The sequence below is a fragment of the Triturus cristatus genome, chromosome 9 (assembly GCF_964204655.1).
Source record: "Triturus cristatus chromosome 9, aTriCri1.1, whole genome shotgun sequence".
In the NCBI taxonomy this organism is placed as follows: Eukaryota; Metazoa; Chordata; class Amphibia; order Caudata; family Salamandridae; genus Triturus; species Triturus cristatus.
The window spans coordinates 161,340,908-161,368,563 of record NC_140592.1 but is presented as its reverse complement, the minus strand read 5'-3'; the positions used below and the strand labels follow the sequence as shown (position 1 = coordinate 161,368,563).

The window sequence follows — 27,656 nt, the reverse complement described above, 5'->3', positions numbered from 1 at the left end:
GGCCATTATTGCTCCTAAATAATAAATGGCTGTTGCTGCTTTATTGTTGCACAGTGAGTCTACCCAGAGTGGGTATTGAGACATTGCCTGTTGGGATTTTCTCATTTAAGTTGATATTTAAGTTACACAATAGATTTCTTTTTCACCTTAACATTAAATATCAAAATGAACCTAAGCTTTTGACAAACCATGCCAATTCTGTCCCAATTCACTACTAAGGAGTAAGTTTATGTGGCCACTTAAACCAGTCCAAAGCACACTTTTAAATCATGATTTGAATGTCATGTTGTTGCTCAACAGTTGTACCTCATATTATATGTTCTTCTGTATTTTTGATTTCTCTTCTCTCATATTGTTATGCATAATATGACTTTAGAATGTAAAATTAGCAACAACAATAAAGTATCATAATTTATGAAAATCATGAATGGAGAACACAAAGATCAAGAAAAGAAACAAGTTGTTGTTTAATATTACCAAGAGCAGAGAGTACTTAATCAAAGAAGGAAGGGCATTGTTTGATTTGTATGCCCTTAGTAAAAATGAGCGAAACCAACATTTAGGACAAGGAGGCCATGAAATATCAAGAGATATGGGAGTAAGTGATCAGAAAGTTGTCAAGAGCATACACTTACTATGCACAACAAGTGAAATGTTACTTGGAAGCACACAAAAAAATTGAAATGCTTCTAAAGACAATGAGATATATCGACCACTTGAGACCAAACAGTGTATTAACAGTTAATTGAAGAACACATGAGGAAGAGAGCAAAAGATGCAGAACAGCTGTAGTTACGGAATGGTACATCATTGACATGTAGGATATGAAAATAGTTGCTTTAAATTTTCTGATATTGTAGAATTGTAGAGCGCACATCTAGTACTATTAATATCAGCTTGAACAACATTTTTGTCATGTGCTGTGTATACAGATACTCCTAGATTTCATGTGCCAAAGTTCATTTAAATGAGAAGAACAAAATTGTATATGTAGTGTCTATGGTATGTTCTAGTTACTGTTACTTTTAAGAAACCTTTTTCAATCCAGCTGCTTCAAAAATGTGGCACTGGGACTTGTATTTCTCATTGTTGCTGTTAAATAGTAAACATTTATTTTCCATTGTCCCATCTGTCTTGTCCCTAACTCAGTTTGACACAGTTCCATGAAATTATGGGGTATTACAGTTTGGTTGCTTATACATAATTATTCTGTTTTTGAGTGCTAGTTCCCTTCTGTACTGGGATTGATACTTTTGCACTTCAGAAAGGAACTGGAAACCCATCCCTACATGCAGCACCTTGTAGCTAATGTAAACATCAAACTTCTCTGGCCTCAACAAAAGAGGCTCAGTGACCTACTATCCCAACCATTGTTTATTACCCAGCTCCTCCAGCCTCCAATAAAGGCACATTTTCTCATTATTGTGCCCATCGCTATGGCAATCCACTGATGTACACAGTCTAGAACCAGTCCAGAAGCATTTCCCACTTGCTTGTACAGTGCACTCTTACGTATGTACCTAGTAAGCACCTATTCATACAAAGATACAAACATAACCTTGGCATCCTTGATATGTATAGTTTATATTTTGCATATTGTCTTCTGTTTTATGACTACAAACGTAGGTATAACAAGGACTCCTAAAACTTAGTCACATGAAAGTTCTGTAACTATCTATTGTATTGTGCAAAAGAGTTCTGCACATACTTACTAAAGATTTCCTTACAGGTTTATAAGGACAGGAAAGAAAAACCGAGTATGGATATATCATCCATATTTGATAGTGGCTTCATCACAGATATTGCTGCCAAGTACCTGCTTTCCAGTCATAAATCTAAGAAAGGCCAAATGTCTCAGGTTAGTCGGTGCTAATAGTTAGGAAAGAAAATATGTTTTCCCTAACCTTTCCCTTGTAGCCAAGTTTCCTTTTTTAGTAGATAGTGCCGTGTAGGAAGTATTGTAAATTCCCAATATTGTTATTTATTTTTGTAGATAGCAGAATGAGTGACAATATTATCCCCTTTGTGCCTGTACTCCCATGTTAATCATCCCTTAAGCTTCCAAAAGGAAAGTAAACATTTTGTATTTTAGTTTACTGATTCCGAGTACAAACCTTTTGTAATTGATCGTTGCCTAGTGAATTACTAGTGGCTGATATCATGTTACTCTCCTATTGCTTTCCTTCTACATAACATAAATGTTGATGGACACTCTTAGAAGAATACCATAAGTCTCCTATTTAAGGCCTAAAACATACTTCTCCTACATTTTGCTAATTTGCCTCCTCATCTCCTTCAAGAAACATATAGGAATCCCTTACAATTGTTATACAGATCACTGAGAATTCTTTTACCATAGTTTTATTTATCGACCAGCTTTGCCATAAGTCTCAATTTTAGAAAAACACCATGGTTTGAGTGAGTGAGACAGAACTTTAGCAAGCTCATATGTAATCTCTCTCCATCAGCATATACAGGGATGATGAGGTGGTGCTGGAAGACTGTTGGTCGCACAAGGACACAATGGATGCTTCACTGGAAATATAAACACACCCAGTGCTTCATTATCTTCAAAGAATCATTTACTCATTTTAAGTTTGTCACTACTTGGAAAATGTGTTTATTTTATTTGTGGATTTGTATAGTGTGAACCAGACCCACCAAGGTAGCAGAGCACTTTACATGGGAAAGGGAAGTGTATACATAACCAAACAGTTGTTTGTCTGTCGGGATGGGCACTGTACTTCGCAGCACACAGGATAAACAGAAGAATGAACATGTCAGAGATGAGTTAGTAACATAAGGATAGCATCTATAAATTGTAGCACAGGACAGAGCCAATCACTAGATTGATATTTTCATTTGGATTTGGCTTTGTAATAGTAATACTTCAGTTGACTCTATAAGATAAAACCATCCTGTTTGTGGGGGGGGGGGGGGGGGGTTTAGTGTCAGACTCTGGGAATAACCCTTAACAAAGCTTCTTCTAGAGTCTTTAATTTCTTGAGTATTTGCAAGCCATGAAGACTGGCAGTTTTTTTTTAGTTCAAATGTTGAATTGATTATATAAAAGAGAAGTACATTGGTAATACAATAACAATACAATCAATCTAACTCAAAAAAAAAAATACATTAGTACCGCAGAATTGAAGAATAAAAATAATGGTATGCCTATCAGTATTTAAAAAGATAAGCAAGTAACTATCATAACACATAGTGAATGTTATAAAATTCATCAAAAAAACCAATACAAATCCCAGCGATATGGAGCGGGCAAAATCACTATATATATCCTGATATAGGCATATATTAGTTGTATTGTTTAATAGGTGAGATCAAACAACAAGGCAAAATGGGGAAAGAAAAAAGAAAAGTGGGGAAAAGACAGAAGAAGGAAAAGAGAGGAGTCAAAGAGGTAGGAGGGGACATCTGCTCCAGTGAAAGAAAGACATTTGGAGATGGAATCAAAGGGATACTGAGGTACCAACCCCTGAGAAGACAAGTTCATATAGTTGTCCAAAGACTGCCATACATTACTAGAAATGGAAGGTGAGTAATGCTTGTTCCTAGCCAAAGTATGAACTCCACGAAGGTATGAGACCCATGCCCACCATGTATGATAAGATAGGAAATGAAAGGATTTCCATTCTGTTAATATAATTTTAACAGCAATGGATAAGAGTAAATCCAAGAGCTCCAGATCTGTATTATCAAGGGGTAAAGGAATAACTGTAGCCCATGGACCCAATAGAATCATTGGTAAAGAAAGATGTATAGATATGTTAAAGATCAATGATAAGTGTTTCTGTATCAGGCCCCAGAAAGGTTGTAGTAATGTACATTCAGAAACATATGTTGATGGGTACCTAGTACTAAGCTACAGTTCCAACAAAGATCGGAATCTCGAAGTTTCAACTTGTATAAATGAGCAGAGGTCCAATGAAGGAGATTTAATGTAAAGAATTTAAATTGAATAAGTGAAGGAGCAATTTTATTATGGATAGACAATTTACCGATCAGTTGCCAAGTATCCTGTGAAATATGTTTAAAAATATCATCTGCAAAATGATGAGACCATTTAACATACGTGATTGTAGATTGTGAAGGGAGTGGAGCGGATAAAAATGTATATATTTTAGACGCAGTATGGCCGGATCAAAACCACGTAGAGAGAAGTGATACAATAACCGAATCTGTAGAGAGGGATATGTTAGAAAGTTTAACCTTCAGTTTAAAAAAATAATAAAAATCCATGTTACTAAGGTTATATGTTTTGGCTAAGAGAGAGAAAGGAAGCAGGTCATGATTGGAATCATAAAGATCTTTCACCAATCTGATACCCTTAGCAGCCCACGAAGAGGCCGTATTAGGATCGATATCAGTACCAAGTTTAGGACTGTGCCATAAAGAGGACCATCTTGATTTAGGAATAGGTTTGGATACTTTTTAACCAATACATTTTAGTTCATTAATTGTGTCTTGTATTATACGTTGAGACTGAACAAATCCAAGTTTAGAAGCCATAGAAATTTTGAAGAGATTAAATCAATCTCATGGAAGAAGGTAGAAGTAAGGTTTATAGGTAACATTGAGGATAAAAAGTTATTATTCGGGGTAATCATCATTTTAAGAGTTTGTAATCTTCCCCACCAAGAAATATATTTAGGAGACCAGGAAGACAAAAGATCTTTAACTCTGGATATGATATGGGATTCTTTATAAGTGATAGTATCAGAAAGATCCTTACAGAACTGAATCTCTAAGTATTTAATACAAGTCGATTGCCATTTAAAACATGGTCACCCATGTGAGAAGAAAAGCACAATGAGTTGAGGGGGAACATTTCTGTTTTTTCTTTGTTAAGAGTGTACCCGGAAACAAATTAGAAATCCTTAATGAAGTTAGAAATAGCAGGAATTGCTGTTGCAATATCCTCTGAAAAAATAAGGACAACATCAGCGTAAGCAGCTGTTTTAAGCGTATATGAACCAAATTGAAAGCCTTTGATACTCTGGTTCAAGTTTAGTAGACGAAGGAGTGGGTCTATAGACAAGAGAAAAAGAAGGAGTAATAAAGGGCACCCTTGTCTAGTACCTTGACAAAGATTAAAAAAGGAAGACGTAGCACCATTAATTCTGATATTAGCTTTTGGCTGTGCATAGAGCGACATTACCATATTAATAAGGGAGTCACCAGGGTTGTGGGATTCTAGCACTGCGTGTAAGAAAGGACAAGAGACTTTGTTGAAAGCCTTTTCGGCGTCAAGTGCGATCGCCGCCGATGGCAAAACAGAAAATGTTGCTTTCTCTAAAATATGGCAATACGTCCGAATATTGTCTCTAGCAAATCTCCCCTTAACGAAGCCTGTTTTGGAGTCATGGATAAGATTAGGAATATAACCCTCTAAGCGTTTAGCCAAGATCTTAGCAAAGATTTTAGCTTCCATATTTAATAATGAAATTAGATGAAAATGTTTAGGATCAGAATGATCTTTACCATCCTTTGGAATTACTACAATAGTAGCTTCAGCAGCTGAGCAGAGACTTTATTTATTTATTGACTTTTATATAGCTCTGGCTGGACCCAAAGGTATCATAGCGCTTTACAATGTGAACAACGGCAAGTTACAACGATCATCATTTATACATTTTACACGCACATTTCAAAGTGAATGCCAAATCATAGATGGCAGAGAGGGAGAGGGGGGGATCAGAGTAAGACTAAACGGAGAGGTGGGGGAGGGACGGAGAGACCCAAATGGGGGAGGGGGCAAAGGCAGAGCGGGCAGAAAGAGAAAGACGTTCACCTCAATCAAAAAGAAAACATAGCAAGGAAAAAGCATGAGTTCAGGGAACAGTAATTGAGAGACAGACATTGCGTGGAATTAACAAGGATGGTGGATGAAAATTAAAAAGCGGGGGAGAAGGAAGAAAGGGACAAAAGTGATGTTATGAAAGCGGGTGGGGGATAGGAGGGAGCTGGGGGGAGGATGGAGTGAGGCGGACCAGAAGGATGGGGAAATACTTTGAGGATCGTCAGAGTGAGAGCGGAGGGGAGGGGGGAGGGACATGAGTACAACAAGATGGTGGGTCCAGGTCCGAGAGATCTTCGATAGACATCAACAAAATGGCTGGTGGGTCAAAAGTCAGAGGGACAAAAGTCCACGATGTGGACCAGGGAGTAAGAATTAAACGCAAAGCGGGGAGAAGTCAAAGGAGGGTGCGCAGATCCACAGTCAAAGTCAGGAGGCAGGGAAAAGAAGTATGCAGAGGCTCCGTATCACAAGGCATCGGCAATTATAGTCCTACCGGCATAGCTCCCGCACCCCATACCTGTAAAGGGCTCTCAGGTCATAAAAGTCGGGATCAAGGCAGTGAACCTCTGAGTAGACGGCCAGCATTGGAGGACAGCGAGGCAGCAGCGTGAGCCGGGTTGGCAGACTGCAGGTGGGAAAGCGGGTACAACGGGGCAAACAGCGCCACGGCACTCACCATCGATAAAGCAGTAACTTGTGACCTGGTGGGTAGAGGGATGGTACGGAAGAGTAGAATCTCGTCCCCGTTCAGACTGCTGCCTTCTGGAGCCATTACGATGATAAAAGAGCTGCGTCCAGGTTAGTAAGAAGATCCGGCATCCGCGCGAATTGGTTACGAGGGAGTCAGCAGAGGGAGCCAGCCTCCTAAATAGCCGAACCAGGCGGCTCCACTGGGCTTCGGCCATGTTGTCTCGGTGTCCCGGAAGTATGGCAATCTCGTCCCCGGATCAATTCATCGTCATCCGGAGCCCACCGACGTTTTCAGATCTGCACCAAGGCTAATCTTACATCGGCAGTCCATGGCTATTCCGAGGGCAGTGGGAGAGGCGGAAAAATAACAGCAGCAGAATGAGGGATGCCATGTTCCGATGTCTGGGGCTGGGTAGGTGTTGGCTGCGGGAGAAACCTGGGCCAAACACCTCTTTAGCCGGACCAAGCAGCTCCACCGGGCATCGGTCATGTCCTCACGAAGTCTGCTGTCGATTACGGGGGATAAAGAGGGATTTTGAGCGAAAACGGCATTCCCTGTCCGGGAGCTCCCGGCCGGAGCTCCACACCGGGCGGCCATCTTGGGTATACATTGCATGACTTTGCCAGAACTAACATAATTGTCAAAGACCTTCTTAAGATATTTGATTATTGAGGGGAAAATGTTTTACAAAAGGTAATAGGGAACCCATCTGGGCCTGGAGCCTTCCCTGAGCGAGTAGTCTGAATAGCCTGAATGATCTCATCAGTATCAATCGGTTTCCCCAATTCAGTCATATCAGGATGCAAAATAGTATTAGTAGGAATCGAATCAAGAAACTGCTGGCAAGCCATCTTGGAACATTGATCCTTAGGTGTGTACAGAGTTTCATAAAAATCCCGAAAGACACCAAGAATTTCTTGAGCAGGAAATTTCTTTGACCCATTTTTATCTATAATATGGGAGATATGAGTAGCTGTAGTGTTTGTGTTTTGATATTTTAGTGTGGCAGCCAACAGTTTGCCAGCTCTATTCCGTAGCAATCAGTGGTGGGACTTTTGAGCATGAACACCAATGTAAGCTCGTTTAGTGACAATGGAGTTGAAAGAGTATTTCAAATGTTTTATATGTTATAGGAGTGATTTGTTGTTAGGGTGTCTAAATAGTTCTTCTTTTTGTTTAAGATCATCCCCCAGAGACTGAAGAGATTTTCCAATGTTGCTGTTTTGTTTAGGTGTTGTTTTAATAATGTGACCCTGCATAGTACATTTAAATGCGTCCCACAATATTATTGGGGAGTTCACTGAAAACTCATTATCTTTGAAGAAATTATCAATCGCTTAAGTTCTTTAACCTCATCCTTATCTTCCAAAATTTCTGTTTTGAGGAGCCAATTCCAAGGCCTTCTCGTATCTGTGAGATTAAGGATAGTTAAAGAGACCGCTGTGTGATCAGAAATAACTATTGGATGAATTATGACATTCATAGTATGTTTTAAAAGAGAGGCATCCACCAAAAGATAATCAATATGAGAGAAGCTAGAATGTGGAGAAGAGAAAAACAACAAGGTGATGAGACGAGCACATAATGAGCATGTGTTTATGCGCCCTAGGGGGTCAAAACTTAAAAGCAGAGTGTCTATCCAAAATAGAATCAAGGGGAAGATTGAAATTTCCGCCTACAATTGTTCGTGAATTCTGTGGAATATCAGTACGCTTTTTATTTATGGAATGCCAAAAAAATGGATTGTCAATATTTGGGGCATATAGGGTCATAATATATAGATCATCCGAGCCATTAGTCAAACGAGGAAGTAACCACCTGTCATTGGTATCATGTTCAGACATAACAATAGACAGACCAGAGCTTTTGGAAATAAGAGTAACAACTCCATTTTTCTTACCCGCAGCTTCGGAACAAGTAACATCAAGAACTCAATCTTTCCTCAGAAGAAGACCCTCTTTAAAGGCTATCTTAGTTTCTTGGAGCAGAACTACATCCTCAGATAAACGTTTGCAATAAAATTTTGGCTCTCTCAACAGGGTGATTTAACCCCTGAACATTAAGTGAACCTATATTTAAACCAGGCATAGAGATGTATGAGACAACATAATGAATGCATCTGGTAAGAAGAAAAAAGGGCAGCCAAGGTAAAGTGAAAACTAAAGGAAATAAAACATGTATCCCAAAATAAAATGAAGCAGATGTCCCAGAAATATGGTGGAAAGAAAGAAAGGAATTGAGGAATAGAGTAAGGAAAAGAAGGAAGAAAAGTACATCAGAGAAAAACGGAGTATCAACAAAATACAACCCCACCATGGGAAGTCTGTAGGAGACAAAATGCATGGGGTAAGCAACGTGGAGATGCAACAGCAGAGGCTAACAACCTTGGTAAGGACAGCTCAGCAATAAACAGACCGCTGAGCGACGAACAAGTATAGTAGTTTCAGGAGTATTAGTATAATACTACAACTAAACAGTGTAAATTCAATAAATATAATGTACACGAACATATGAAAGATAGGTAATATTTCATAGTAAATACATAAATACATTATATGGAATAAATAGCCAGCTCTAAAATGGTAGAATAATAAAAAACAGGAACAATCTCATAAAATTAAAACACCTATTAGATCAGAATTAAATATAAGTAGAGTATCTAACGTAGGATGAAATTCATGAGCAAAGCGACATGGCTATAATAGAGTAGAGTTCGAGTTAGGGGTACATTAAAAGATTAGATTAAAAAAACAATAGTTAATACATGTATAAAAAAGAATAACACAAATCCTCAAATAATTGGCAATCCGATGAAGATCAATAATATTAATAAATAGTATGTACATATGTCTAAGAACCATTGACACAAGGCACCGAGAAAAGAGAAGAAATAGAGTAAAAGATAGAATAAAACAAACTAAACAGGAGAATGAGAAAGGGAAGAGTAAGATGAAGAAGGGAAAAAGGTTACAGGGAATAGAAAATGGAGTACTAAACTTTATCAAGAAATGAATGAAAGATAAATCAAGTGTGAAGCCAATGGATAAAGAGAAACAGACAAACATTTAGTTTATAGAAAAATAGTCTCCAAGAGGTAAAGTGCAAAACACAGAATTACATATAATCATTCTCAAAATAAGTACCTATTATATAGCATAAATGACCACGGTACATCAAAACTATGGCCTAGGACCAGTGTAGTCCCATCATTTCGTTGTTGCTCAATGGTATTAGAGAACAATATAATATATAAATAGATTACTCCTTAAAAAGATCATTGAAAGAGGATAGATGGAATAAGAAGTAAAAGATAAAAGTTGAAGAAGCAAAGGAATAAAGCATGAAATACTTACTGATAGTGAAATATCAGAAAGGAGGAAAAGATAGAAATTAATACAAATTCTAAGATATATTGATAATAAACAGATATAACAACATAATTGCTAGGAACCATATGTAAAAGGTCAGCCCACAAAGTACAGATCAATACTAAGGCTATAAACCCAAACCGTAGAAAATGGCATATGAGTATGGTCCACCAACATTGTATAGCATAAAACCAGAGATGTGATCTTGATTAAAATCTAAATACAATATACAACATCACTCTGTCCTATATGAAAGAGTACCAGTTGATAGAGAAAAAGAAAGCCACCAGCATCAATACTAGCTAATGAGAAAATATTAGGTAGAGACCATGTCAATAAATATTAAAAAATCAGAGATGAGAAGTACCAGGAAGAGGGTCTGAGTCCATTTGTGATTCAGATTGATTATCCAAAAATGTTGGGAGATCTGAAGGCTCATAAAAGAACTGTGGGCAGACTTTGAAAGTGATCCGGAATCTTGATGGACCAGCAAAAGAGAATGGTACATTTAAATCAGTAAGTCTCTTACGTAGATTCAGAAAGCCTTTACGGCGGATCACAGTGTATCTAGCAAAGTCTTGTGAGATGGATATTCTGTGACCCTCCCACTGTATCGACTTAATTTTCCTCATTTGTGCCAAAATTATTTCTGTATGTTGATGACGCAAAGGTTTAAAAATCAGAGGCCTTGGAGAGGACATTGATCTTGGTTTGAAGGTTGGAACTCTGTGGGCACGCTCTAGCTCAAAGTCTTTATTGAAGAAAATATTCAAGGTATTTGGGATCCATATAAGCAAGAAATCAATTACTGAAGGCGCAGATTTCTCACAATCCTCCGGCAATCCAAAAATAAAAAGATTGCTTCTTCTATTATGATCTTCTTGTTCTGCAGATCTCTCCTCAGTGCAGTATTAGAGCGCTCCATATTTTGGATATGCTTCGCCTGTTTATTTGTAAAGTCTTCCACATTACTTATTCTTGATTCCGTACTGGAAACACGTATTGAGAGAGACTTAAGATCATTGCGAATTGCAGCCACCTCTACCTGAAGTTAATCAGTATTAGTTTTGGTGCTTTGTGCGATATCATGTACAGTATTAAGCTTAAGTAGAATCGCTTCCAAAGTAGAAGAAGACTAAAGGTTACTCTTAGTTGGTGATTCTGGAGAAGGAGAGGTTTGTTTAGAGCGCTTTAAATGACCTTTTGAGTATCTGTCTTTAGTGTTGACCCCCATGCCTTCCGCCATTTAGATAGGGTCACAACAACTGCTACCAGAAACAAATTGAGAAGGGTAAACAGCCCAGATATGGCAATGTATGACCAGACGAATAGTACAATATGAGACCAACTTTGCATCAGCTGTCGTTTTTAAAAGCTTCATTACGTGAAGAGAAACCTCCTTTTGTTCTATACGGTAGCTTTGAACAGAACGTTTTGTCGAACCAAAGAGCTGCAGTAAAGATCTTAGTCAAACTAAAATAAAAATGTAGGAACTTTAAAGCTGAGAAATATCAACCTCATATCATGTTGTGAGGAAAACTTCACAGCCGGCCGCCATTTTAGAAGATAATGTTGTCTTTAACACGACACCTCAGGCTATGTGGCAGATTTAGATTTGATGGCTCAAAGGGGGAAAAACACTCCTTACCATACTGTAACAGGTTCTCTGGGCTGAAGGGCAGTGACAAATCCCTTGTAGCGTCTGGAGAATAATCGACAGAGACACGCACCTCAATAGCCTGTAGTCACCTCACATAGCAATTTGTCACACCTCAAAGTGTATTTATCCAACAAAGCGCCCAAAAAGAGACTAGTAGAGTACCTTAAGAAGCCTCAAAAATGGCAATGGAGTGTTATAGTGATTGTTGCAGTTATCACATATCGTGTTATGAGGAGAATTCCATCGGTGCCTGCCATCTTAGGAAATGTTTCGACAGCAACTTTCCTCGTTTCATCCTCAAAAAAGAGTGTTGCAAAATAATAAAAACACTCTTCGACGTTCCTTAAGCATTCCGCCGCTCACCGGAGCTGAGGTGTAATGAAATATCACCCGTATGTCACGAGAAATGAGCGTCCGTACCGGCAGTGTGACGGAGCTCAAAAGAAGGCAGCCATCTCCGCTGCACGTCAAGCCACGCCCCTCCGAAGACTGGCAGTTTTACCAGATAAATAGTTTCAAGAGCTGTCATGAATAGCTGTATAGACTATGCATGCTGGCTTGAATTACCTTCTTGCTTCTATGTGAAGCCAGTGCAAAGTGATCAGGACTGGGTTATATAGTAACGTCATCTGACTCCAGAATTCAGACATGCAGCAGTGTAAGAAATTGGGTAATTGGTTGAGGGGGGTAGAAGCCACACCCAAGCCACAACCACAGTCCATGTCAGGGTGAACTACAAAAGTCATACAATTAACCTGTGCTTGACCTTCCGGAAGCTTAGCATGAAGGCTGCACTTTGAGGTAAAGTGTAAAGTATTTAAGCAGCCCACAAACAGTAAGAAAGGGAAAATACAAAAAAAGAAAAAATCCCCAAACAATTAAGAAAAATAGAGTAAATTTTAATAATTACAATGATCCCAGAACAACAAAACTCCAATTAGTAGAACTGTAGATATGCAATTTCAAAGTTTCAGGTAAAAATAGAGCCTAGAAGCATGAAGCGCTATTTGCAGTCATCTGGTTGCACTAGACTGGGGGAAAGTCACAAGTTCATGCTGACTGCGAGGGTCAGATACAGGGACCAGGTTAGTCCCACTGAAAAAGTTACCTTCTCAGTCTTGTGCAAAGAGTTCCGTTCACAATGGAGGAGGTCATGGGGAGCAGAGAGGAGGTTGCAGATGGTCATCGCTGTAGCACAAAGAGCAGGTCGGGCATCATGGGCTGTAGTCACTGTAGTGTAAAGATCTGATTGGGTGTCACAGGTGATTATTGCTGGAGCTTTGCATTTGGTGGTCCCTGTGGGCTGTCGTTGATGGCAGCCATGGGTCCAGGACCTGGAGGGCACCTACTAAGAATCAGGAACAAACTCCAGCAGAGGCCAGAAGGGCACAGCAAAGTACAGTTGCCGGTCCATTGCAGCAGGTCAGCTGGGCCATTGCAAGGAGGCCTCTGGAGCTTTTGATGTCCCTGTAGCTCACACAGTAGGTCAGCCAACTGACCCTTGGATTCACTCAGGTTAGCCTGTGTGTAAACAGCATATCTCTGTCTGCTCCCAATTTAAAGTTGCCACTTATTAAATGTAATAAGGTATCCTATTGGTAATCATTGGGAGAGATGGGCTTTGGAACATTGAAAAAAGACTTTAGGAGTTTTTCATTGCCAAGGTTACTTTAGTGGATGGCACAATGCGTGCTGCAGCCCACTAGTGGCATTTAATATACAGGCCCTGGTGCATGTAGCACCATTTATCAGGAACTTATAAATTAAATGTGCCAGTCAGGTATATGCCAATTGTACCAAGTTTTAGGGAGAGAGCACACACACTTTACCACAGTTTCACAGGGGAAAAGTGCACAGAGTCCTAATACAAAAATGGGTCAGCAACAGAAGAAAAAATATGGAGAAACCCATGCAAAAAGGGCCAGGTCCAACAATCGGCATTAAGTGTTGCTTTCAAAGACCGAGATAGATTTGAGAGTTTCCTGTTAAAAGGGAGTTGCATTACTGGGCCTTGAAGAGTTAATGCTTGCACAACAGCGGTAAAGTCTTCTTTGGAATGCAAGACTTCCTGCATAGAAGGAGATTAATTTAGCAATTAGCTCTTTTTGCTGAAGACTTGGTGTGTGATTTAGATTGCAGTTTTTGACAAGATTAAGCAAGAGGGTTGCAGTTTGAAGGAGGTATGAGGGGAAACTCAGTTTTCTGAAGGTTTAATGTGAGGTGGTACTGCTGGGTTTAGAAATCTACTCCCTTTTCTTGTTTTGTATGTGTTTACTTCCATTTGTCTGTGATCTGACTCTAATGTGAGAGGTTTACTATGTTGATATCAGAATCCCTTTTTGTCACTATTAGAACTGTTACAGAACTGCTTTCTAGAAAAATTAACCCACGTCCAGATTTATTATAAAGTCATGCAGTGCAATGCAACTAGACAACTTGTTGTGCTGTGCTGAGCGGAGAGAGCAGGAATGGAAAATATCTAACAAGATATGACACTTTCCTGATCTTTTCCGGTGCTGGTGCACTGAGTGCAATGGTGCCTGATGTACAGCCAGAATGTTTTTGTGCAGTAACTGCACAATTGCTATCCTCAGGGGCATTTTCCCCTTTCTACATGTTCTGAATTGTGCAGGAACTAACAAGGAGAAATAAAGATATTTTCCTTGTTACACCTCTATTGGAAAGGCATAGCATTGTGATGCATTCCCAGGTTTACTAGACTTAGTATATCTGGGAATGCGCCAAAATTCATGGGTGGAGGGGTGGGAACACCCATGCTCCACCCATGGAACACCTTCCCAATGCAGAGTATCGCAGGGCAGCGACTTGCACTGCCTTGCGTTACTCCCGATTCACTAAGCCACGAAGAGCCACACAAGGTGGCTCTGCATGGCTTGGTAAATCTGACTAAAGCCCTTGCATTGCCTTGCGTCACCTTACATGATGCAAGGGCAACTCAAGCGCTAGATATATCTGGCACTCAGTATCTAGTATATATCAGATTCTAGTATGTAGGCTGATTTGATTGACTGAGAGTAAACATTCTGGTTTTGTGGAGGAAACTGGTTTAATCTATTCCATATTGCCATTTAAGTGTTTCAACTAATTTGTTCATTCTTTCATAGCTTTTCCTGAGTCTCCCAAACCCATCATGCAACACACATAAGCATGACTGTCAATGTGCAAAAAAGCTAGAGGAAGTTGAAATTACTTAATTCAATCTTTTCTCTGCAACAACATCAACTGATAACCCCTTCTTCCACCCTAGCACCTCAACTGCACCTAGAAGGAAACTAGAGAAAGTAAACATGGCTTTAAGAGTCCTGTTTATTTTGTATACTTTCCATAACTTTGAAGAGCTCTGTGATCCCTGAGATTAGGGGCTAGTATGGCATTATGAGGGGTACCAAAAGGCAAGCCAAGGGCAGCTATTCATACCGGCAGATACCCATAATTAACTTCCTAAAAATTGGCCCTGCCTTGTCTTGAATCCCTAGTCAGACTATTACTTCACCACAGTTGATGATCAAGGGTGTGTGCATAGGTTTTATTATTATATGAGAATAGGCTTACATAGCTCCTCAATATTTGCCTACCTGTATTTTGCAGATTCTCCTGCTTTATCTACATCTTCACACTTGTGTACTTTTCTCTCGTAATTGTAAGTTGTGAGCACTTTGTGAGGACATACCTTTCTTAGCTTTTTCACATGACTATTACAAAACTATGCAGTGAAGGTAACTTGCAATCATTTTTTATGTGAATGCATGGCTTGCTTATTTTTAGCTCTCAACGTATATTAATTGAGTTAGAAAATGAAATCAACATTAGGGTAACTTTCGTATTTAGTTTGAACATTCTTAAAAGCATTTTCTGTTTATATTAAGGTTGTAAGTATTTAAATAAAAAGATATAAAGTAACTTGCAAGTGAACATATTCAAACATTGCTTTGAAATATCTTCCATATCATCTCCAATCCCTGATGACAGTCACTGAAGTAAAGTTCTCATTTTTTTAAAATTTATAATGATTTTGAGACCATCTAGACCCCTATTGTAGAAACTGGGGCTGTTTTCCACACACTGAATCTCTTTTTGGCAACACCAGCTTATTTTTGCATCTATAATACCCAGTGGACTGGTGAGCTTTCTTTACCGAATGTTTTGGAATTTTCTCAGTGGAAATTAGGAAATTCCAGGTAGTCTCAGCACATCTCATTATATTAAAGAGTATGTACTTTTGCAAGGCAGCTACTTGGAAGAGTGCAGAATGTTGATCAGTCATATGTTGGCTGTCCCATTTTCAGTGTTTATTTTTGGTGGATTTCAGTGATGTTTTCTCATTGTTTTCCAAACCTTTTGAAAACTCTGTTTATCAGATGTTATTCAGCTGCCTATTCCCCAAAACAGACAAACGCTGTTTTGGGGAACAAAACATTTTGTATTTTGCTGTCATATTTATAAAGCACATATTTCATTTAAGGAAGAAGAAGTCATACAGGGTATGTAGTGTCTTCCTATTTGATGTGTGTCCAATCGGCTTATGTTATTCTGTTTTAAGCATACAAAGTCTGTGTACTGTACCCTCAGTCACATTGCATTAGCCTCTTTCACATCTCATTACCTCACACACGCACTGTGTCACAACTTTGCCTGGTTAAAGGACTATCAATGGAGTAAAAAAAAGTTGTGTGTCATTCGCCTACTCCTTACTGAATATTATAACATTGCAGGGGTGGTCAACCCTGCCAATACCATAGCACCTTGCGAAAACATTTTTAATTACACCAAATGAATTTGAAGCCCTGCAGTCTAAGGCACCTGAAACGTAATGCTTTACGAACATGCTTTTCTGCTCTCTCTGCCTGACTACATTAAGGTGATGCTGCTGTTGTTTGGACATTCATAGCTGCCAAGTGTTCCCATTTACAATGTCTCACTTTAAATGAGTCCTAGCCTTTTAACAGACATCACATTGTATTCTGGAAGCCTTCATGTTCTGTTAACGTTGTAACTATGGGCTCAGAAACCACAGCACTAAAGTGCAGTTGGGTAAAAAGTCAGGATTAGCTGGATATTGTATGGTAGTTCAGATAGACTTAATAACATATTAGGTGAATGGGAACATATATTTGGTCAAGTAAGGCAACTCACAAGTTTCATCGAATCCACTAAGTCAGCATTACTGTTAGCTACAGAAACCTTAAGGTGCTCTGCAAATGGAGGTCAAACCGCAGCTTTGATATTTCAGGACCTCAGTGCAGTCTTCGATACCATATCCCATGGCCTACTGATTCAGGGGCTTGAGGGGCGCAGTGTTGAAGGTAGTGCACTATGGTGGTTGGCCTCCTTCCTACAAAATTGCACTTTTCAAGTCCCCCAAAGACCTTTAGGATCAGCTTTACAAGAAACTGACGCATCTGTAAAGATGCGTTAGTTTCCCTGTGCCAGCCTGCAATACCCTTGCGCCACCATGGATGTACCTTATTTACAATACGGCGCACCATGGCGCAAGGATTGACAGATGCGTCCGAAATTCGGACGCATCTTTTGGCCCAAAAGTCACGCATTGCTGGAGTTATGTCGCAAGCACAACTCAACTCCAGCAATGCATGTTGAGGCCTATACTTATTGTACTGCATCACTCATTTGCCTGCTTCAAGCAGGCGTAAGGTTTTGACACAGTGGCGCCGTAGACGTGGCGCAGTGAAATCTTGAAATCTTGTAGATTTCAATGCGCCACTTTTACAAGCCTTTCCTGTGTGGGATGCCCACCCTGCATACATTATACCAGACACAGGTAAAATGTGAGGCAGGGCTTTACAAAGTGACACATCTCCCTAGATGCGTCACGTTATAAATTGGCCGCATTGTTTATGCTGCCGCTGCCTCACAAAAGTGATGCAACAATGGTGCAAAAGTGTCACAAGGGGCTTGTAAATCTGCCCATTTTTGTCAGACTCTGCTATTAACACAAGGAGTGCCACAGGGCTCTATTCTGAGCTCTACCCTATTTGACATATATATCCTCACCCTAGCCGAGATTACTGAGAGACACAATGTGAAACTGGTTTCATACTCCGATGACTTTCAGTTAATTGTGACACTCTCCCAGGCAGGGGAAGAGCCTGACCTGTTTGAACTGGCCATGTGGTTGGCTAACAGCTGTCTGAAGCTTAATGCTAATAAAACGGATATCCTCATCGGTGGTAAATGCCCTTCCATCTGGATGTCGGCTAAGTGGCTCTGGGTCAGAGTCCAGCCCCCAAATTCACAGTTAAAAATGTGAGTGTATATTTTGATTCCAAATTGTTCTTTGAGAATCCAATTAGCAATGTGGCAGACAAATGTTTTGGAACCCTTAAAACTTTGAGAAAGATCCTGGACCTGCTCCGACAGTGTTAAGGAAATCATATTACCCACCATGGTAACCTCACAGTTATTTTATTGCAATGTTCTATATCTTGCAGTAGCAAAAGGGAGCTTGAACAATCTTCAAAGAGTGTAAAGCATGGCTGCATGCTTGATTTTAAGTCGTACCAGAAGGGCATCTGTATCTACTGCCCTTGTCATCTTCCATTGGCTCCCACTGGAGAAAATAATTATTTATAAAGCCATGTGCTTTTGCCACAGAATTCTCAATCATAAGGGCCCCAAATATCTGCTCCTAATGATACAACCCTATCTTCCTTCACACAATCTGAGATCCATGAAGGCCAACCGAGTGTCGGACCTCATGTCTTTGAAGCTAGGTTAGGGGCTCAATCTTTCTCATATCAGGCAGCCAAGCTCTGGAACTTCTCACCGGTCCATCTGAGACCGGAATCATCTGAAAGGATGTTCTGGGACGGACTTAAAACATGGCTTGTTAGTTCACCTTAGATTGTTGGGGTGAGCCTCTGCTCTACATAGTATCTCTGCTGCAGCTTAGGTAGGTCAGGCCCTAGCACTAGCACACACCATAAGGTCTAACTAGGTGCTTTAGAAATCGCTTTATTATATCATTTTTTAAGCATAATTCTTTGGACAGATCTTGTTAAGAGAAGGATGTACGTTAAAACCCTCACCATCTGTAGCTCTGCTGGGTCTGGCTATTCAGTCATAATTTGGGAGAAGGAATTCAGAATGTATTTACATCTCTACAATGATGACTCATCCTATAAACATGTAGCATTATAAGTCATTGTTTACGCTACACTGAGGGAATGGCTTAATAAGATGAAGAAGGTTAGTATGAGATAGTATTGGTACCATACTCAGCTAAACCAAATAGAGTGCTATAGGGAAATAGGGGACACTTTTGCAACAGAGGAAACCCCTTAGGAATGAAGGATTAATGTCTGAACTTTTCGTTTCAGTATGCACAAGCACTTTCCAATTTTGGCTAATGGACTGCAGTAATGCACTTTAATACTATTAGGATCATTTGAGTTTTTTTTATATTTTATATCCACTGGCTGTTTCTTGAGATATATAAAACCATAATTGTAAATGAATGGTTGCAATTAAATTTTATAAGATTTTAGGCCACTACTTAGAGCAGATTACACACTTTCTATTGCATCTCCACTTTAGAGAAGATAAACATTTTATTATCCGGTTGGAATATACGGGTTCTCTCAGGTAGTTCTGGTTATAAGTATATATTGCACTTGAGGGGAAAGTTTGGGTCCTATGATTTGTGTTTCGTCTGCCTTTGCTGAGTATTTTGTATGCATTGGTTGCTCTATAGTGAGAAAAACAATAACAATTGTGTGTGAAAGGAATTAAACAATGCAACACCATAGAGCATTATTCAGAGTAGATTACACACCTTTTCCTATTGCACTTGCGAGAAAATAAACATTTTATGTGGTTAAACTGTATGCGATCTTTTAGATAGCTTTAAATATGCATATATCATTCACTTCAGGGAAAAGGTGATTGGCCCTGTACCCAGTCGGTTCTATTTGTTGTGTTTATTTGTTCCTTAATTACTATGTGAAATGTATGAAATGGAAAGCATTTTTGCTAAATCCCAAGCTTATAAAAAAGGATTAGCCAAAGGTATCACACATAACAATAGAACACCGTGCAGCTATGAATTATTTGTGTCATGTTTTCAACCCTATCCTATGTTCATGGTGACACCACTCTTTTTACAGGTAGCGGTAATTACACCTTGCCTTGAATGTTTACAGCCCAGCGTGATTGGCAGTTAAACTGCTATCAGTACTGACTAGTTACAAAAGGGGGCAGATGTATCAAAACGTTTACCCATTTTGTGTCTGTCGGTAAATGTGATAGTAAATACTGGCCAAGATTTCTATGAGCCAGCTTTTTCACCAATCAGTAAAATAATTAAACACTGCTTAAAGCTCAAATATGATCTTGATATTCCATATTCTCTACAATTTAATTAGATCAGACTTAAAAATGCTTCCAAATCCTGAACCTTTAATTCAAGCACACAAAACTGGAGGAAATAAAAGGAAGAAGACCCAGTGTTTTAGTGGTATCCCTAAACAATAAAATCCAAGAAGAAGAACCATCCTTTCTTGCTGTTATCCTGTATAGCAAAGTTACACTGCATAGGCCTCTTTGAGAAGAAATACAAATGACTCATTCTCTCTTAATTTCCTTTCATTGACTGTCATTATAGTTTGTGGTTGTGCAGTTTGTTTATCTGCATTTATATGTTCACACTGATGAGGGTTGTTTCCTTTTTAGTGGGGCTTTATCAGTTATTATAGGTTTAAACCTAAAACAGAATAGCCTACCCATATGTTTTGGCCAATCTATAGGTGTGACTACATAAATGAGAACTGCCCATATCATGCTAGGAGGAGGTTCAGGGCTCAGTCTCAAAAAGTGGTAAGTAAGCCACCACTCCTTGGTGTGCCCCGGAGAACAAGAAAACATTCACACAATCTGCATCTGCCCTCTGGAATACTGTGTCCAATTCGTAGCAAAACTCAAAACTGTTGTTTGGCACCAGCAAAGATTAGTTTATACTGACCTTAGCATTAAAAGTTACATTTCAGTATGACAGAGTGTGAAAATGAAAAAGTTCATAAGTGCAACACTCTTGGTACATATATACATCTGTATATTTAAATGTTATTCTTCCTATTACAGCTGTTTTTCTTATTTCCTGCAACCAGCATTCTGTTTTTACCTGATGTCTATTTTTCAAATGGCCATTTTTCTATCACTATCACCCAGGATTTTGAATGACATTCCCATAGCCATCAGTATTGCTCCAATCATACTCTAATTTAGGAATGAGCTTGTTGAAGAAAACTACATCCGCATGAACTTATGGTCAACATCCGATCTCAGAATCCAGCTACCCTTCAATTTATTTTCTGATGATCTGTTTGACCATCATACTCTACTGCATTGCCTTTGGGATGGGCTCCCACTATACAAATGTCACATACATACAAGAATACATACCATCGCACCCTGAATGCAAATAATTTGTCAATATTCAAATTAAGTTTCTACTTCCCTAAATCTCCAGGGAAATATCAATATGTTTTCTAGTTTAATTGTTATTTGCAGTACTAGCTACAACCTCCAAAAGGATTGCACCAGAATCCACAGAACTAATCTGAGATAAAATCCTATACTTACTACTTTTGGTATTCACAGAAGGCATTTAGTAGTAGTAAAGTTAGGACTCCTAACTTTACTACTACTACTAAACTAAGACAAAATCCTAACTTTATGACTTTCGGTATTCAAAAAAGGCCTTTAGTAGTAGTAAAGTTAGTATTCCTTTGCTGCTTCCTTTTGTTATCCATTTGCTCGTGAAAACTGCATAGAAGCAGCAGAGCATCTGCTTATCTACTGTGATAGAGCATGCATGTTAGCTCTGCTTCCCAATTGACCTTTTGTGTGACTTAGACATATTACAGTTTTCTTTCACTCTAAAGCCCTTTCTGTTCATCGGCTAGCTAAAAAAAGAAAAAAATCACTACAGTAGATAGCTTGCTTTCTGTTGTTTGATCTGTGCGTTCATGTGAATGAACTTGAACTAAGGCATGCTCCTATCCTATCTTGCTAGTAACATATTACAATTCTCATTCCAAACTGGAGAAACCACGTCTAAATGACATCCTAGCTCCAAGCAGTTTGTATGTTTGATGCCTTTGGGAATTTCTGTGTACATCCAGATGGAATACAACTTGTGTGACCTATTACAAAGAAATTGTGCATTCCCTGTACTGAGCTTTAATTCATTCGAAATATTCTACTCTATAAGAACTACATATAAGGAGTTGGCTGCACTAAAGAGTGGATGGAATTACAATTGGACTAATGTCTATTGATTCAAGATTTTGTTCCATTGCTTAACTCAGACTCATCATTAAAATTCTTTCCTTGATGCGTTTCGACAATCTCATTTCCATTTGCAATTAGCATTCCATTAGGCAAATTGTGTAACACATGTCACTGATGCCCTTGTTCCACAGTAAACTTTGTTTTCCATAATCTTATTTTTAAAATAACTTCATGTTACTCTTGGCCATCTTCAGGTAGCCCTGCACCTTAAGAAGGTTAATGTATCAGACATGTTTTGGATGAGGTAATTCTGCTTATGTAAAGAATATTTCTCACACAAAAAGTAATCATTATGCTTTCCATTGGCCTACTGAGTTGCTGAAGTACAAATCCTTAATTTACTATATCATAGTGTGTGTACCTAGATTATTCCTACAACTGCAATACAAGCATGACCTTATATGGTTCTTACTATTAAAAATATTCAAAAATGTGTTGTCACCATTACATATTGCTAATATTGGGTAGTAATCAAATGTGTTTTATTTCACATTTGATTAGTATTCTGAAAAGTTTGTTTAAGTAATCTAAGTTCCACTAATTCCCTGGTTAGCAATAACGGGGACAATTCATGGATGCATTTTTGCACATAGTTTGCATTTTGGTGTGCAAAATTTATTAAATCTACATCCTAGGTTATAGCCTAGAGATTGTTGGAATGAAATCACCAATGCAAATCCTATTTTATAATGTTGGATTTCCACAGGTGGCATATCAAATTACAGTAACTCCCAACATTCCAGCAAACCTGTAGGTTTATGGGTTCACATTATCAATTTGCACACCACTTCCCCCTCTGTGAATGCACAGGTAAATTTACTTCATAAAGGAATAAGTGCTTTTCCTGATTTGGAATATACATATCGGCATATTTAATGGAAGTATAGGGAAAGTGGTTCCTCCAAAGGAGAAAACATTTTTTTCACCTGGTGGACATTAAGCATGTGAACAGTTTGTTGCTCATTTGAGTACAGCTGGAAATGCCTATAATGTCCAGACTTAAGAAGTTCTACTAACAAATTCAGCAAATTAGTTAAAAGTCAGACATTTAGCTCAAAATGTAGTAATACATTCACAGCTCTTGTTTCCTGACTTTCCTTTATACCATGGCTTTTTCTGAAATGGGCTCTATGTCAGTGATCCATTTTGCTGGATTACTCGTTCCCACTGAGAGAAACCTTACTGGCAAATATGCAATGTTATGAAAATATTGTATGTTTCTGTTGTACATATTATAATTTGTTACGCAATCCAATATTTGGAATTAATTTGAAAGTGTTAAATGCCCAGGTTTTTGTAATCTTGCCACCAACATTTCAGGTGATAAATGTACTGAATGCTTCACTGTCTTCGTTTTTCTTGTTAAGTCATGAGTATAAAATGACTAGGTTTCATGTTAAGGCACTTCACCATTCACAAACCTTGTTAACATTCAAACTCAATCTTAAACTGAGTAGATCATTGTCTTTTCACCTGCTATCAGAGGTAGTGTCTCTCCCCAATGCATGAGTATTCAGTTGTGTTATTCTAACAACATTTGTGGCGCTAGGGCAAGGGTGGTAAACTTTGTGCAACATGTGTAAGCTTACTCATCTAGTCTATATATAGAGGCACTCTATTTCCTTACCATCCTCTTATAGATCAATTACAATCCAAAATGACTTTAATCATCTTCACCTAGCATCTTATTGGGTGATAGTAAATGTTCATGGTGGTTTGTCATAAATCCCCTTCTTCATAACAAATTCTAATAGTATCTCTTCTAATAGGGTTATGCAAGAACCTATTGCTAAAACTATATTTTCTTCCCTGCAGACAGCTGTGCTCTAATAATTCGCGACTTTGATCACTGTCTGCTGCCATTAGCATAAATGATGTGCTTCAGGCAATTTCCATGCCGTAGTAATTACCCATTTTGCAAGCCCAAAAAACAAGTGCCAGCTTTTCTTTTTGTTGGGCTGATTGAACTAAGCTAGAGTTAGGTCCAGGGCCGGGTGCACTTTAGTGTAGAGTCCAGGTCATGCTAAAATTGGCATAAGGGAAAATTTAAAGGTTGAAGGCCATGGCCATATTTACAGTTAGTTTATGGTCATGGTAATAAGTAGGGTCAAGGTTAGGATAAGTATAAGGATTTGAGTTTTGGTCAGGCGCAGATTGGAGTTAAAGAAAGGATCAGCATGAAGGTAAAAGGGTAGTTTAGGGATTAGTAGTAGATTTGGGTCAGAGTATGAATTTGGTTTAAGGAAGGAGTTAGGTATACTGTTGGCACTATGTAAATGTCAGGGCAAGTGTGAGAGTGAAGGTTAAAGTTTGGATAATGTTAGAATTAGGATACTGTGGGGTAAATGTTAGTTTAGGTTAAGTGTTTGGAGTTCAAGGGAGGTGTTCTGGTGTTTTTAAAAAACATAGAAAAACTGCAAAACTATTACAAGGAGATTCCATTTAAAATGTCCATTTCAAATGCAAGGTATAGCAAAATCAGATATTTTTGATGAAATGATTTTTAAAAAAAGGTTTGTTTTAAATTATATTTGTCTGAAATACAATAGGATGACATGACAACTACTTTATAAACCATGTCATATTCTTCCTGAGTATTGAGTTTTATATATTGTGCTTACAAAATATCATAGTCAGAATATTAATGAACAAAATATTGAGAAGGTAAATTATATAGGTATGTATAGATTTACCATACTTTATTCCACATCTATGTAACATGATGATATATATCTTCAAAGTACGTACATATGGAGTTAAGAATAGTAAATCTATTAATACCTTTTTATATTCAGTCAGTCAGACAGTCAAAGATCTTTATTCGGCTAAATTAGCCATAAAAGAGCAGTAAAAAACATTTGAATTACATAAATATACATAGCACAATTCATCTTTGACAAAATCAAAACACAGGAATCATTTTTTTACAATGTTACGAAGCCGAACTGCAGAGGAAATAAACCTACAAATCATTAAACAAATGAATTAATCGTTTAGGATAAGTAAATGGCGTAGCGCAGGTTGGCACGTTCTAATATTTAAAAATCTTAATAATGGTTTTAAAAAGGTACGTCTTGGGCCAGAATAAAATGTACAAAAAAACATGAAATGTATAGTGCTCTGTGCAGAATATGAATCACATGGACACATTTCTAGCTTAGTATCACAGTATACATCACATGGATACAACACCAGGAGATGAGCAATACCCATCCTGAATCTAATCAGGTAAAACATCTTGGCCTGATTAAAATAAAAGGAGAGATACGGTTCGATTTTTGGGGAGCTAACTAATAGTGAGTGCTCTACAACCCTTTTTTTGCCTTCTCTTCACTATCTCCTCCTTGCTTACAGTAAAAGAGAAAATCCTTTTTCAGATTATTTTTTGAGATTGCAGAAATATCACCCGGTGTGCTGAAACAGTCCTCCAAACCCAGCTCCCCTAGTTCTTCATGTATATAAGATAACCAGGGAATTGTTTTACAGAGTCTAGTTTCAAACAATCTAAAATGATATTACGGTTTAGGACTGGTTCCTCCTTAGTCCATATGTTGTGCCAGAGCTTCAGAGGAGCTAATTGCGCATAAAAAGTCAACGGTGTTACACCTAGTTCGTTGTGACACATAGTGGCTGGAGTGCTTTTCGGTAATGTCAACATGCGTTTTAACATCATATTTTCCGCTCTCTGAAACCTCAAACTTTTGGTAAAGCCCCATACTCCATTACCATACAAAGCAATGGCACATGTCCGTGCTTTGTAAATGTCTATTATGGCTTTGATTGGGCGAGAGCCATTGTTGATAAGTAGTTAGTTTAGTAGCACAATATATTTGTACTTGATTTCTCGCATCCAACCAAACCTTCTATCGTGAAATTTTGTGCTACTCCCTTACATTTGAACCAGTACATTCCTGTATTAATTTGGTTTACTGATTGAGGGGGGTAAAACCCAAATCAAGCAGCAACCACAATCCTTCCCAGGGTGAAGTCATAAGCAAACCCCAAATTAACCTGTGCTCATCTTTCTAGCAGATTGGCGTAAAGCAGTCAGTCTTAACTTAGAGGCAATGTTTAAAGTGTATACAGACCTTCAAACAGTAATAACACATGAAAAATCCCACACAAATTTAGAAAAGTACATTTTAATATATGAATTATACCAAAACAACAAAATTCCAATCAGAGATATGCACGTTTTAAGGATGTAATGGAAAATAGCACCAAAAAGCACAAAGAGCCAACTGTGGTTATCTGGTCATGCTAGACCCAGAAAAATTCACAGGTTCCTAAGGCCCTAATGCCGTTGCCAATGCTTGTTCAACCTTGACATTCCAGCAAAGGTTAGCCCGATCTCTAACCATAACAAGTTTTGCAGATCATATTTGTTTTGCAGATCATATTTCAAGTTCGGCTTGTGTCTTTCTCGAGTACAGAACACGCTTCTGTTTCAGTCTAGCTATTTCTCATGATCAGTTTTAGTTTCATACCACACTGCTCTTTAGCTCCACATTCCTCTGCTGCTCCACATCCCTGACAAAGCAACACAAGCATTTGCAAAGCTAGCTGGTCTGACTTATGCTGCCAGCCTTTTGACTTTGTTAATGCATTAGCTTTGTCAATGCATATTGGTTTTTGTAAAACTTTATTGTTCGGGACTAACAGTTACCTTAACCCCTTTCCATTGCGCCCCACTGAGAACAAATGCTCTTTTCATCCGGTTATAGCAGTTGTGTAAGGCTAAATGAGAAGAGTTAATATAACACCCAGGATAATGTGCTGCATGACTAAATACTTTTAAGGTCCTAAAGGCGAGACCGTTGCATTGCAAATGCTTGTTTAATTAGTTATGGAAACAAATTTGGTCTTCTGTGACCCTAGGCTTTAACCTAACTCTCTGCACATCTTTCATTGCAGTTATAGCAATGCTTAACAAACTGCTTTATCATTGTGCTCCAAAGACCTGTTATCAGATTCCTTGTGTATTTGGTTAATTCAATCTCCTGCTCCCCTTGTCTAATCATTTTCCAATCTATTGAAAACACATGCTGGTGTTCCTCTGTGTTAAGGCCACAAATTCCTTTAAGCTTGTAGGACAGGAGTTTTCCTTTAACTGCAACCTTACAGGTCATGCACTCTGTTCTCAAGTAAACTCTTCACCTCTTTTTCATCAGCACGAGTTTTTGACCTGTACTGGTCCTTCACCATGTATTGCTGTGTGATACTCTCTAATGGTGTCTGCTGTTGCGCCATATTTTCACATTTCATTTCTTCCATAACATATGTATGAAATTAAGCTCTGCCAAGACCGGTTTCAAAAAGTTCTTGCGTATAGACAGATAAAAAGGACATATAATGACAAAATGCATAGTATCTGCAGGCAGTGTCTAATTCATCGTACGGTCAACCCTTTGGAGCACGTAACAAATGATGAAGAAGGGTAAACTTGAAGTGAGTGAGTAGGAAACACTGATTGTTTGTGAGACCATAGGTAAAATAAAGTTCCAATAAAGGTGTGGATTGGACCGAAAAATAGGATATCACTGAAGACTTAATCAGAGCTAGAATTTTTCTGGCTTCAGATTTAAGTGATGTAAATGCCTCCCTGACCCAGATAATGTCAACCTTGATTTTGGATTCTAGTGGCTAAACAGGTCAGAGCATCTGAGTTTGCAAAAGCACTCCTTGACATATGTGAACCATGGGATTCTATTGGCATGGTCGAGGTTTAGACAATCTTTAATAATAACTCTATTGAGTTCAAGGTCCTTTTTAGTCCAAATGGCTAACCACAAC

The 27,656-nt window shown here is 38.5% G+C and overlaps 1 protein-coding gene across 4 annotated transcripts in view; it reads left to right on the top strand.

Moving 5' to 3' along the window:
* ERC2 (ELKS/RAB6-interacting/CAST family member 2) overlaps positions 1–27,656 on the top strand; it is a 2,271,945-nt gene that overhangs the window by 1,737,950 nt on the left and 506,339 nt on the right. For 2 of the 4 annotated variants that reach the window (XM_085624646.1, XM_085624645.1), the window contains one exon: positions 1,730–1,858. The exons of the other annotated variants lie outside the window; for them this stretch is intronic. In XM_085624646.1, the coding sequence (XP_085480772.1) occupies positions 1,730–1,858 (129 nt within the window). The remainder of the gene's footprint in view (positions 1–1,729; positions 1,859–27,656) is intronic. 4 annotated transcript variants of the gene reach the window in all.